Below are 12,994 nucleotides of genomic sequence, written 5' to 3' on the forward strand. Positions count from 1 at the left end.
AATCTTCTCACTCTCTAGATGATGATGATAATTAGCTGAGTATCAGAATCATATTCCTCCTTTATTAAACTATTCCTATTCAGGAACAGCCAATGATTATTTCCTTCTCCTCACCCTTTCCATATCCTTGCACCATTGCACCACTAAGTCCAAACCAACCACTTATCGTCCCTCTGCCTCTCTTCCTTTTTCTGTCAAATGTGTGCTCTGCGCTGCTGATTTATTTTTACTGAAAAGGGATAAAATCCTGCATTTCTAGGGAGTTTCAAGACTTATAATATCTTGAAATGGAAAGTCTTTGAAAAATTCTTCAAAATGTTTATTGTGTTTATTACATGAGATTTGTACTATAGGATTTTTCAACTAGCAGACACCTTCCAATTGTTTACAGATAGTCTGATGACTTATTCCTAGTCATTCCCACACAGAAATGTTTTATAAACATACATCTAATTTTTATTTCATTCCATTACATTCCTATGTTCATAAAACATTTCTGTGTGGGAATGACCACAGGAATAAGTCATCAGACCATCTGTAAACATAGTGCCTGTATAGCACAATTGGAAGGTGTCCTCTAGTTGAAAAATCCTGCAGTACAAATCTCATGTAAGAAACATTTTGAAGGATTTTTTTTAGAAGGTGTAGACAGGTTTGTAGGCAAACCAGTGCACCAAAAAAAATGCTTTGGCCAGCAAAGAATGCAGTTGGATATATCACTACTGAGAGAAGCCATGAACATATCATTTACATTTCTCAATGAAGCTTACTTGAATTTTGTTATTCATTTTATATATGAATTTTGTAATGGCAGTGGAACTGAGGAATGTTGATGACATGCCTTATTTCTGATTTTGTATATGACAGAACATGAATGAGGAGGAAAATGTTATTCGAATAGTTCCGTGCAGTTTATGTATTAGTATCCAACTAATTTTTACTTTGCCTCTGTGATGGCACATTATGAGGTGCCATTGTAGTGCATGTTTTGCCCCTATGTTCCTTGTGTGAGAGTTTGGCAGATAATATACACTCATGGATCATATATTCACCAAATCTGTGAAATTTATTATTTTGGGGGCCTTAAGTAGATGTCACTCTCCTTCTCACCTTCATCATTAGACTTTGATCGCTGATAAGGTAGTTTACTTATAATAAAACCAACATTATGAATATGTCCATAATATGGGAATTACTAGTAACTAACTCCCATATTATGGGCTTTTTTCTTATTCCAATAGAAAAGAGAAATTGCTTTCCAGTATAGTTTTTTTTATAAATGTCTGCTCTGTTATAAGATGATTGGATCACACCCCTACCCACAACATCTGACAGGTGACATTTATGCTGGATGTTTGCAAAATGAGACCTGCACTCTTCATAAAAGAGCATTCCTCGGCAAATAAATCAAAATATTGCTTTCTTTCCTCATTTCAAAAAAATCTCAGTCATCTGTTTTGATCTTCTTCTTCTTTGTCTCATTAGTCCAATTTTTTTCAATCATTGTAATTGTTGTAATTCTTCTTCTAGCTTTTTTTCACTCCCTCTAAATGCTTCTCTCATTTCTGCCAAAATGATGTTCCAGTAACTGACATTTTAGTGTTTTCCTTAGCTCCCTGATGAAAACTACTGACCTTGTTTAATAAGCAGCATCCCAACCATTATGATTTATCATTATTATGATATATTATCATAGTGCATATTTTATTTTATTAGGTCAGAAGACTCGATCTTTTCTTTGCATTCCTTATAGACTGGGTATAGTTCCTATTCTAGCTTCTGGCCTTGATTCTTAAGATATCATTTTATAATTTTAATGTTTTAGAAATTCTTCTAAATTTTAAATTACTATATTAAAATTATCCTTTAGAAGAACACAACCCTGGGGTACACCACTGGTTACCACCCTTTTTTGAGGGACTGCTCCATCATACACAACTTGCTGGTATTATTCAGAGAGCCAATCTCCGATCCATCTAACCAACTTACTATCTATTCCCATCCTCTGCAGCTTCACACCATCTTATCATGTGATAATCTATCAAACTGATTTGCAAAGTCCAAGAATATCAGTGTATATGATTCTCCCTATCTAACACACTCATTACCTATCACAAAATGCAAATAAATTGCTAAAACAGGATCTGCACTTGACAAATCCATACTGCCCATCATAAAGAATGCTATATCCATCAACCCAGTCATGTACTCTATTCCTAACCAATCTCTCCAACAACTTGTCCACAACTGCAGTTATACAGACTGGTTAATAATTGGAAACTTCTTTGGAGTGGTAGTATTTTGCCTTCTTTCCACTCCTTAGGAACCCTATCCACTGCAACACTTTCATTAAATAATCAGGTGAAGGGCATAGCCAACTGTTGTACACATTCCTTAAGAATACATGGTGATATGTCATTCATTCCCACAGCCTTATTAACATCTAACCCAATCAACACCTGATACACCTTGAATTCTTTTCACTTCCAATTCTCCTAATACTTGTTTCTCTTCTATATATTGGACTGCATCATTTACACCAGTATGATATACACTGATAAAATGTTCATTCAATAATTCCAGTATATCCTTTACAACTGTTCTTCTTCTGCCATGACTATCCACTAGCGTCAGCCTGCCATAATTATTCTTTCTCTTGCCTGCCATATAGCAGAAAAATTCCCATGAATTAACCTTGGTCTGACCAGCCAATCTCCTCTTATAGTGTGCGTTTTTCTTTCTTTACCATGCTCGTCACATTCCTAGACTGCACTTTTATAATCTTCATGAATCAAATCACCACCAACTGTCCTGTAACTCCTTTTCTTTGTCAATACAGTTTGCTTGATTTCACTGCTCATCCATGTCTCTCCTACTCTATTTACTTGCTTAACCCTCGGTATTCAATTATACATTACTTGTGTCAGATACCGCCTTGTGAATTTCCATGCACTGTCAACATCTTTTCTGTTCAGCTCATCTATCCAACTAATGATGCTGACTGACTACAGAGCTTTCTATAATCACCTGCTTTATACTTCCACATATATCCATTTTGGCAGTAACCTTTTCTTGTTTCAGCACTTCCCAAACAAATACCTCATGATCACTCTCACAAACCATTGGCAGTGTTAATTCCTCATTAACTACATCCTGTGAAGTTATCACTAAATCCAAAACATTAAAGCCTCTAGTTGCTTCAATGACACGTTGCTTAAGATACTTATCTCTCGAGAATTCCAAAAACTCACTCTCCTTGTTCCTATATGCTATCTCCTCCTTCCATTCTCTATTCCTGTAACTAAAGTCTCCCATCTGAATCACTTTTTTTTTTACATGCCCAAACCAATTTGCCTAAACATCTCACAATCAGTATCATCTACATTCCTTGGCCTAAAACAGCATCCTATCAGATATACTAGCCCGTGTTAATTTCAATTTCACCCCCCCCACAGATTCATAAGCTGTGCATATATTATCAACTTCCACACTTTGTGGACAAAATTCCTCTGCAATCAATAACAGCACTCCCCCTTTCCTCTTTTCACACTTCTATCCTCCAGAAAATTATATATCTTTCTATTTCTATTCCTGACATCACATCCTCCTCAGGCAACCAAGTTTCATTTATTCCAATTATCTTTGGGCATACCGACTCAATCAATACAACAAGCTAAGTCCTCTTATTTCAAATACTCCTTACATTTGTGTACAAACATAACAATCCCTGTGTCTTTAATTGCCATTCAACTAGCACTAACATTCTCTATTCTAGTTGTTATACTACTCCTCTCTCTTCTGTTTCCCTGACCACTTCTGTTTCCCTGATCATGACCCTGATTTTCATTCCTACCTGTGTCATCCTCACCTTTATGTATTCCATCACCTTGTGCTGCTGCAACCACATCTTCTTCCTGTCATACAATCCATTTAACTCTGCTATCCTGCTTCATCGGTAGATTCTGATCATTTGTTACATTAATTCTTGATTCTGTGCCTTCTCAGAAAACAATAGACTTCCTAAATGCCTAACACCAAACTCATCAAATGCAATCCATCAACTTTAAACCATTTCAATGTTGCTCCTTAGTTTACAAACTGAATTTCCTTTGTCTCACACAACTCAGCCATCTTACTATTCATTACGTCTTCTCTTCTGCTCAATTCACTATTCATATCTGGGCAACATGCTAACAACTTTTCCAACAACAACACCATTTTTCTTTACCTGCCGCAACAACATCCTCAAGCCCCTATCGACATTCTTTTTTTTTTCTCAACCAAGTCATTTATGCACACAACTACCACCAATTTTGATGCTCAGTCTTTCTTTTTTCTGCAAGCATTAGTTATTTGTTTCATTGCTCCACCAGGAAAGCATGTTTTGTGCACTTTATTAGTCATCACACCTCTAATGATCGAGTCTCCCCATACAGTGATATACGACTGTCGTTTGACTCTTTCTTCATAATACTAACTCTCTTCTTCTCATTTTCATCAACCAATCTCTTCTTTAGATGTTTAATATCCTCTCCCAGATGTTTCATTAAGCTTTTCATTTTTGCTAACTCTTGCCTAAGCTCTTATACTATGGTCTTGACTGTTGCTCCCATTTTCTGATCACTAATCTATTAAGACACTTTTCACATACACTAGTGCTTTCCTTTTTTTTCATTTGCCCAAGTAGTTCACAAATCTTTCACATTTTTCAGTGCATACGTATTGCTATTTTTGCAACGCATCCACTGCAAAAAAATCCAAGGCAGAGCGCTGTACTGAAGCTTTATGTGTCGTCGCCAACGTGCATTTCTTCATGGTATAGTCATTTTTCAGAAGCAGAAGCAGTAAAAATAAACACATAACAAAACACAATATAAACAACAAAGAATTCAACCAAAATGAAGCATAATTTGCGATAAAAAGCCATGCTATGCACTAATTAATAACACTTTTTTTAGCACAGCTCAAATCTACTGCTATGTTCACTTGTGACTCCCACACCACACCAGATTTAAAAAAGCTTTTAGCTTTCTTTCAGTTGCATCAGTATTTCACTTGAGAAGGTTGCATCAAACACAGTAATGTTTAGGAACTGTTTAACAGAGAGGATCTCAAGGGACTATAAAATGGCTGCCAGGTTTAGATTACTTAGGAGTTTGAGTGCCGATTTGTTGATCTTGCCACAATTGGAATGAGTCAACTGGCAACAAAAATCAAATAGTTTCTTTTTCAAAATATGCCTTTTGTAGCTTCTGAATTTTAAAGCTTCAGGAGGTCTGTCTGCATTTAGTAAGACTTGAAGCACTCTGTTGTCACTCGGCTTTGTTGATGCCATTTTTGTTTCATGCTGGAGGCATAGCTGTATATTGTCTGCCTAACACTTGCTGTGCCCAATATTAGAATACAGGAAAGTATTTTTTTTTTTTTTTTTTTTTTAGAAATGCTATTATGTTGGATGTAATTTTTCAACATTTCCCTTTTATAGCGAGCCTCCACTGTTGACTCATTAGCCATTATGCAAACTAACAAACAAAATAAATAAATAAATTGGGAAATTCCTCTATTTAATTTTTTTATTTAATTCCTGTATTTAATTTCTGTTTTTTGATACTAATAAAAATTGTGACTTTGAAGTGTACATTGCATGACTTTCTTTATAAGGTTATTTTGGATTTTATTTAATCATTTATAAATTTTCCAGGTATGTATTGCTAAACTTAGTTCTAATCAACACTAGTGGAATAATTTCTGTGCTGTGAATTAAATTTCAGCGTGAAATTGTGCATAACAAAAGTAAATAAGTAGCACTCAAGTAATTTTATTTCTTAGATATTTCTCTCTCTCTCTACAACAGAGAAAAATGTTCTCATTAGCAGCAATAAAAAAGGAAGAAAATTAAACGAGCATTCATTGTCTGACATATATGTATCACAATTTATAAGAAGTTAGTTCAGTTACTATTTTTAATAAAAATAAAGTTTCCAATAGTTATAAAATGATGCATGTTTCTTAGCTTTTGAAATGTAATATTTTTTACTGGTTCTTAGTCCATATAACATGTTGTTGTGCTACACAAGATTTTATAGGAACCTAACTAGCATGTCATATAAGGGTTACCTTTATTTTTTTTTTTGCCACGTCATATTTAACAATACCTCATGTACTGTTAGGTTAAATACTGGAATTTTTATTTTATTTTTTCTGTATTGCAATATCATTAAATTTAATACCACGTTCATCTGGTCTTTAAAGAACATATCTTGTATGCCTTCTGCTGCCTTTTTTATTTGCTTGAATCTTTTCTAAATTTGTGCTTAATTTCATTACCTGTTTACTTCACTGTCATGTTATTTATGCTCGTGAACTATTAAGTGCCTTCATAGCACAACTGGAAGAACGTCAGTACATTGTGCCCTTTGATTGGAAAATATCTGAATTCAGTTCACATTGTTACTAGAGGAATCTTTACATGGGCTTTTTTCAATTGAAGGTGAGTTAGCCACTCTCATATGGAGGTGTCAGAGTTTATTTTTTTTTTCTGGAAACTCGGGTGTTTCATCCTGCATGCAGGTAAATCAGCCAGGAGAACACACACAATTTACAGACAAAAAATACTAGTGGTGGTGATGCTATTGGGTAGATGACATTATGTATAGCTGGTGGATTAAGTAGTGGAGATGGTGTGTTATAGAGCACCCTCCATCAATGAGGTCCTTGGACTTCTTGAGTGTCATCATCATCTGTTCATTGGGCATTCACATGCCGTATGGTTATTCCAATGCTCAGTGATGTGCCACACCAGTCCTCACCATCTAGTCTGTTGCATGCTTTTCTGGAGGCTTCAACTCTCTGTTATTATTGAAGTCCTCCTTCCATTCTTTCAATGTGTCCAAAATATTTTAGCACCTGTTCATTTGCTTGCCTTTCAGTATGTGATATCCTCAACAGCCTTCTGTAACACCACATCTCAAAAGCAGCTGTCCTTTTCTTATCTGACTTCTTTAGGTTCCAAGTCTCACATCCATAAGTTGCTGTTGGAAAAACAACTGCATCCAAAATCCTCAACTTTGTTCCCATGGAGATAGATCCATCCTTCCAGATTTTAGACATGTCTCTAACTGTTGTTTTAACCATTCCTAATCTTCTTCTGACGTCTTCTGAACAGCAATTCCTCACATTAATAATGGATCCCAGGCTCAGACTTGCTGACTTCCTCAGTTCTTTCTCAATTAAGGTACACTTGTTTCTCAAGAGCTTACCTATTTGTTTCATGTAATAATAATATTTCCTTCAGCCAATTTTCAATATTGAGACCACATTTTTAAGCATACAGTACACATTTTTAAGCCAACAAATAAACAGTATAAGGTTTAATAAAATAGACAGTATAAACCAACAAGTTTCATAAATCATCAGAATTACATCATCAGGGGGTACCAAAATTTTTGGTTTAGAAATATGTTGGTTTCAAAATTAACTGAAGAATTACTAAACCACAAAAGCCTTCATATTGGATAATATTTTTGGTTTGCTATTAAATAACACTTGATGATGTGCATAATGTTTTTCATCTATTGGAAATTTATTGGATAGCTTTTGACATAAAGTATTCTTAGACAAAAATCTAATACTACAATTCATTTTTATTGTTTTCTGCAATATACCTGATTTGCTATATTATGAAAATTTTCTATTCTGAATGAAATATTAGTTGAAAGCTCATTAAACTGAATTTCTTTTTCTTTTAAATTAGTTCCTACAGCACCTCCTCAAAATGTTTCCCATCGTCTTCAGAGTCCAACTACTATTGTCATATCCTGGGGTCCTCCAGTCCCACAATATCGAAATGGTCAAATTACCCATTATGGTGTCCAGTTTCATAAATCTTCAGAATCTACTCCTTCAGAACATAACACTACAGAAACACGCAAGGTTGTCAGGTAATTTTTTTTCCTCTTTATATCAAAATTAAATAGCGATATATGATTTAGGCATCGATTCTTTTTCCTTATCCATCACACTATTTAACTCTTGGTTCTTTTTTGTTCCTTTCCTAAATGACTGTACAATGATAGTTATGAGGATTGGCTGAGGGAATGTGGACTGCAGAGTTGGTGGATAGAAGAAGGAGAGGTGATATGATTGAGACTTTTAAACTGTTGAGAGGTGGTTATAGGGTTGATACTGGGGAGTTCTTTCGCTTGGTTGAACAGCAGGAAGGAGTGATGACAAGGGGCAATCCCTGGAAGTTATGAAAGGAAACTGTGAGCAAGAGGGTGAGGAGTGGTTTCTTTGCATGGAGGGTGGTTGAACCATGGAATGCATTGCCTGATGGAGTGGTGAGAGCGAGAACGGTCAAGGAGTCGTATGATAGACTTTATGTTTCTTAGGAAGGACCTCCCATGGTGAGTCTTTTGACTCCATGGAGGCCTGAATAATAATAATAATAATAATCTTTTTACCAAATCAGCCTAAAAATCCTGTGCAATAATTTCTTCACATGAAGTCTTTGTGATAATTACTCTTAGTGATTGCTCACTTTCTATAATAAAGTGAATATTGCACTCAATAGCTTGATATTGCCTAATTTTTGCAAAACAATTTTTTGGATACTGCACAGAAATCTATTACACAAATCTAAGTGAAGGAATGGATATGTGTCTGTTGACATGGTTGACAGAAGGTGGATGATGGATAAGTATTAGAGAGTGGCAAACAGTAGAACAGTATCAAGGAGAAGGCAGGTGACCATTGTTCTGACACAGGGCTCTGCTACATCCTATCGAAAAGAAACCATACTATGCTGGATACTCAGCGATAGATCAACTTATAGTCTCACGGTGCTTGATGTCAATTGTGTAGACATTGTTGAGTTAGCCTACTACGTGGCATTGAGTTGTGTGCACTGGAGTTTGTGTAGCATGCATTGTTCTCATCATGTGTTTGAGCTGTTCTGCGATTTTGCCATGAATGCAAAATTAGAACAAAGGGCAAATGTAAAATGTTGTGTAAAACTGGAAAAATCTGCCACGGATACCCTTGGAAACGAAGCCAAAGCCAAACTCAGTATTTGAGTGGCACTCACATTTTAAGAAGGGCAGAACCACGTTGGAGAGCAATGAGAAAGTGGGACGATTGTCCACGAGCACAACCCACAAAATTGTCAAAAAACAAACGACAGATCATCCATGCAGGTCGATGCATCAATGCATCACCATCCTTGAAGTTACTGACAGATTTGAGATTTCATATGGAACAGCTCAAATGATCATCACAAGAGATTTAAACATGCATTGCATCACTGCCAAGTTCATTTACAAAACGTTTGGTCACCAATGGTCAAAAGGCCATTGATGACCCAACCTTCATCTCGAGGGTGATCACAGGGGACAAGACTTGGGTTTACAGCTGCGACCTGGAGACAAAACAGCAGCCATCACAGTTGAAGAGTTCACATTCCCCAAGACTGAAGAAGGCAAGGCAAGTCAAAAGCGACAAAGAGCATGTTGATCATCTTTTTCAATCATTAAGGGGATTGTGCACTGAGAATTTGTCCCACTCAGTTAGACAAGCAGTGCAGAATTCTACTGCAACATTTTAAGGTGGTTGAGAGAAGATGTTTGTCACAAAAGATCAGAACTGTAGCGAAGCTGCAACTCACTTCTCCACCATGACAATGTTCCCTCCAACAGCATCTTAACAATGCAGGAGTTTTGGGCTGCCAACAGCATAGCGGTCATACCACATCCTCCTTATTTGCCAGATTTATCCCCTTGTGACTTCTTTTTGTTTCCAAGAATGAAATTTGAAGCTGAAGGGACAGTAGTTCAACATTATTAAGGAGATCCAAGATGAATCGCAAGCAAGCTGTGCTTGATGCAGTTCAAGAAAAAGACTTCCAGGAAGCATTTGGAGCATGATAAAAGCGATGGGATCACTGCATTAACTCAGAAGGGGACTACTTTGAAAGGGTTGAGTCTAAATTTAAATTGGATAAGTTGTAAAGATTTTATTAGCCTAGTCCGTTTTTGATAGCACCTCATATGTCTAGACTGCTCTTTTTAATTTCTTACATTAATGATATTGGGGATATTTGAGGGGGATATGATTTGTATTATTGGCAAAACAGAATGGTTACCAGTTCTATTTGGCTATACCAGAAGAAATTGTTGAGATTAAGGATTCGGAGAGTGATGGGAGCCTAGGAGTTGAAATTCAGGTGACATATTGCAAACACCACCAAAATAGCACAAATGATCACTTTGATAGAAAGAGAAATACACCGACAAGCATTGAATAAGGAAATTTGTTATTCCTCTTTATAAGACTTTACAAAGTTCAAGAAACTTCAGCAGTGAGATATGGTAGCCTTTGGTTTAGCATGCCATCACCTTTGATGTCCTTACACCAATAAACCTTAAACAAATCAATCAGATATGAGCACAGTAGATCATAGATTAGCTCATATTAGATAGCTTGGGATTCTTGTAGATGAGGAAATGGTTCTTTGATGGAGAGAGTCTTGCAGAAAACCCCTTAGTAACTACTCTTATTGGGTGGTTACTAAGGGATTTTATATGATAAATGTAGAAGAAATTTTCAGTATATGACAGGAGGTGAGAGAACAACAGGTTACCTCTGGAAGTTGAATGGGTGTGGTTAACAGGATGTGTGGACTAAGGATTTTTTTACTTGGTGAATGGAATGGAGGTAGTTTTGAGTGCATTGTCAGTGAATGGGTTTAAGGAAAGATATGATGGACTCTTTGAATAACTTTTAAGATGAGTTTTCTGTATTGAGTCTTATGACACCATGAAAATGTTCATAATTAATAATAATGATAATAATATATCCTTTATTAATATTGATTTGAAAGTTACACCAGTCTTCATTGTAAAAAAATGACATTCCTTCAGATTAAGAGAAAGGGGCTGAGCTTTATGACTGCTGTTAAGCTTTTTAATAATAAAATTTAATCTGTAATGAAAAGCATTTAATTTGTAGCCTTACAATATTTCAGGAACTATGGAGAAAGAAAAGATATGTGAGCATGTAGACAGATTAGCTAAAAGGGTACAAGCCATGTAGCCATTATGGGTGATTTTAATGGTGACATAAACTGGAAGAAGTAAAAGCATACAAGAAAAGGGAAGAAATTTATAGAGTTAAGAGAGAAATTACCTCATCCTGTATGTTACTGAAAGTGCTAATGGTTGAAGAGTGTTAGATTTGATGAGATTCACTCAGCAAGCTTACCTCAAACTAGAAGTAAGCTTACATCTGATACTCTAGTTGGAAAGAGGATGATCATATGATTCTTACTTGGAGTTGACAAAGCAGGAGAAGCTTTGGAATAATTGGAAAAGTTATGTTTTTTTAATTAAATAAAAATTATTCTATTTTGTTCAGTCTGCAGCTACTTGCTAGCTAGCAAAATCTACTCACCATGGCGAAGTGGGTGAGTGTATATTTGTCAAGCCCTAACTATAGTAAACAAAAATTAGTTTGAAGCAGTGACTTGGCATAAGGAATTGCAGACAAGGGACATCTGCCCCACAACAGTCCAGAACCTCATTATATGCCTACAGGAAGAATGGTCCAACATTTCTATTGATTGCCGTCATATGCTTGTGGAAAGTATGCCCTATAGGATTGCTGCAGTCATCACAGCAAAAGGATGTCCAACATCATATTAAGGTGGGTGCCATGGCTGTTTGCTCCTCACACTGTGGTGTCTATTGATTCTTTCTAGAATGTATGTACTTTGTACTTTGCATGTAAATTTCATGTTTCATTTCATGGCTAGTTTCCCTGATTGCTGGATGAAAAACCTGAGTTTCTGGTAGGAAAATATCATCTGCCCACCTCCATATGAGATTGGCTAACTCACCAATTGACAGCTGATTATAGATGAAGAACTTCAATAAGCAATTTTTTTTTTTTTATTGACATTCTTCAGCTCTAATGAACTATAATCTCTTCCCTGAAAATGATAATAACCTTATCATTTTCTGTCAGCCGTGTCTCATTGATGCCAGTAATTTTCATCTAAGTTGAACTAACCAATGCCAAAAATTCCTCTGCTTTGTTTTTTATACTTTACATATGTGTACATGCATTTAAACATCCCTTCGGGATTGCATTTGCCTTTGTGTAGTGTCATTACCAACAGTTCAGATTTGAAATGTCTCAGGCTACATTTAGCATTGCATTATTGTTTCTACACACCTACGCTCATTTGTCCCTGTGTTGCCGAACCCATACTTGACTGCATCTTTCTTTGCACTTCCAACCTCTCACTGAACAACTCTCTCTCTCAAAACATTTAATCCAAAATCATTCCAATGCAGTCCATCAAGTATATATAAGCTCTTTTTTCCATTAAATTCACTGCAGACATCTGTGAACTTCACACCATTCTTTTTTCACAGTCTTCTCATTGACTCATTAACACTCACGACATTTCTCAATTTAGTCCTGTCATACCCAGAAAGGATACATTCACACATCTTTCATTTCACTCTTCATTTTTGTTTGTTTTAGCAGATCCATTACCTCTCTCACAGCATATTTCTCATCTTTGAAATCATATGTGTCTACCAAAACAATGAACTATTTTGCTTCTCCCCTCTGCATAAAATTTTCATTAACATCTTTGATCTTTGCACCTGGGAAACTTGCTTTCATCACATTCTCCCATAAAATATACTTCTTGTCACAGAATCTCCATACAATATCCTCTCTTTAATTCCAATTTCTTTGGTCTCTCATATTTTCCCCATTCTCTCTCTCTCTTGTGCTGTGGCACATATCATTCATTCCTGTAGTCCACATGTCATTTGTTTCTGAAGTCACTCAAGTCCACATATTTTCCTCTGAAGGACTCTGCATAAGTGCTCTGTTACTCTCTCTTTAATGACACCTCATCATCCACATTACTTTCGGTCACCTCTTTCATGCTCTCATTCATATTTTGTGCACTGTCACTTTCACT

General features: G+C 36.0%; 1 protein-coding gene across 4 annotated transcripts in view; it reads left to right on the forward strand.

Annotated features, from left to right (window-relative positions):
* Positions 1–12,994, forward strand: part of LOC150092284 (tyrosine-protein phosphatase Lar-like) — a 1,042,795-nt gene that overhangs the window by 740,369 nt on the left and 289,432 nt on the right. For all 4 annotated transcript variants that reach the window (XM_090415047.1, XM_090415048.1, XM_090415049.1 and 1 more), the window contains exon 17: positions 7,754–7,940. In XM_090415047.1, coding sequence (XP_090271173.1) covers positions 7,754–7,940 — 187 coding nt within the window. The remainder of the gene's footprint in view (positions 1–7,753; positions 7,941–12,994) is intronic.

The sequence above is a fragment of the Typopeltis vanoorti genome, chromosome 26 (genome assembly GCF_054136105.1).
Source record: "Typopeltis vanoorti isolate ZY-2024b chromosome 26, IOZ_Tvanoo_1.0, whole genome shotgun sequence".
NCBI lineage: Eukaryota > Metazoa > Arthropoda > Arachnida > Uropygi > Thelyphonidae > Typopeltis > Typopeltis vanoorti.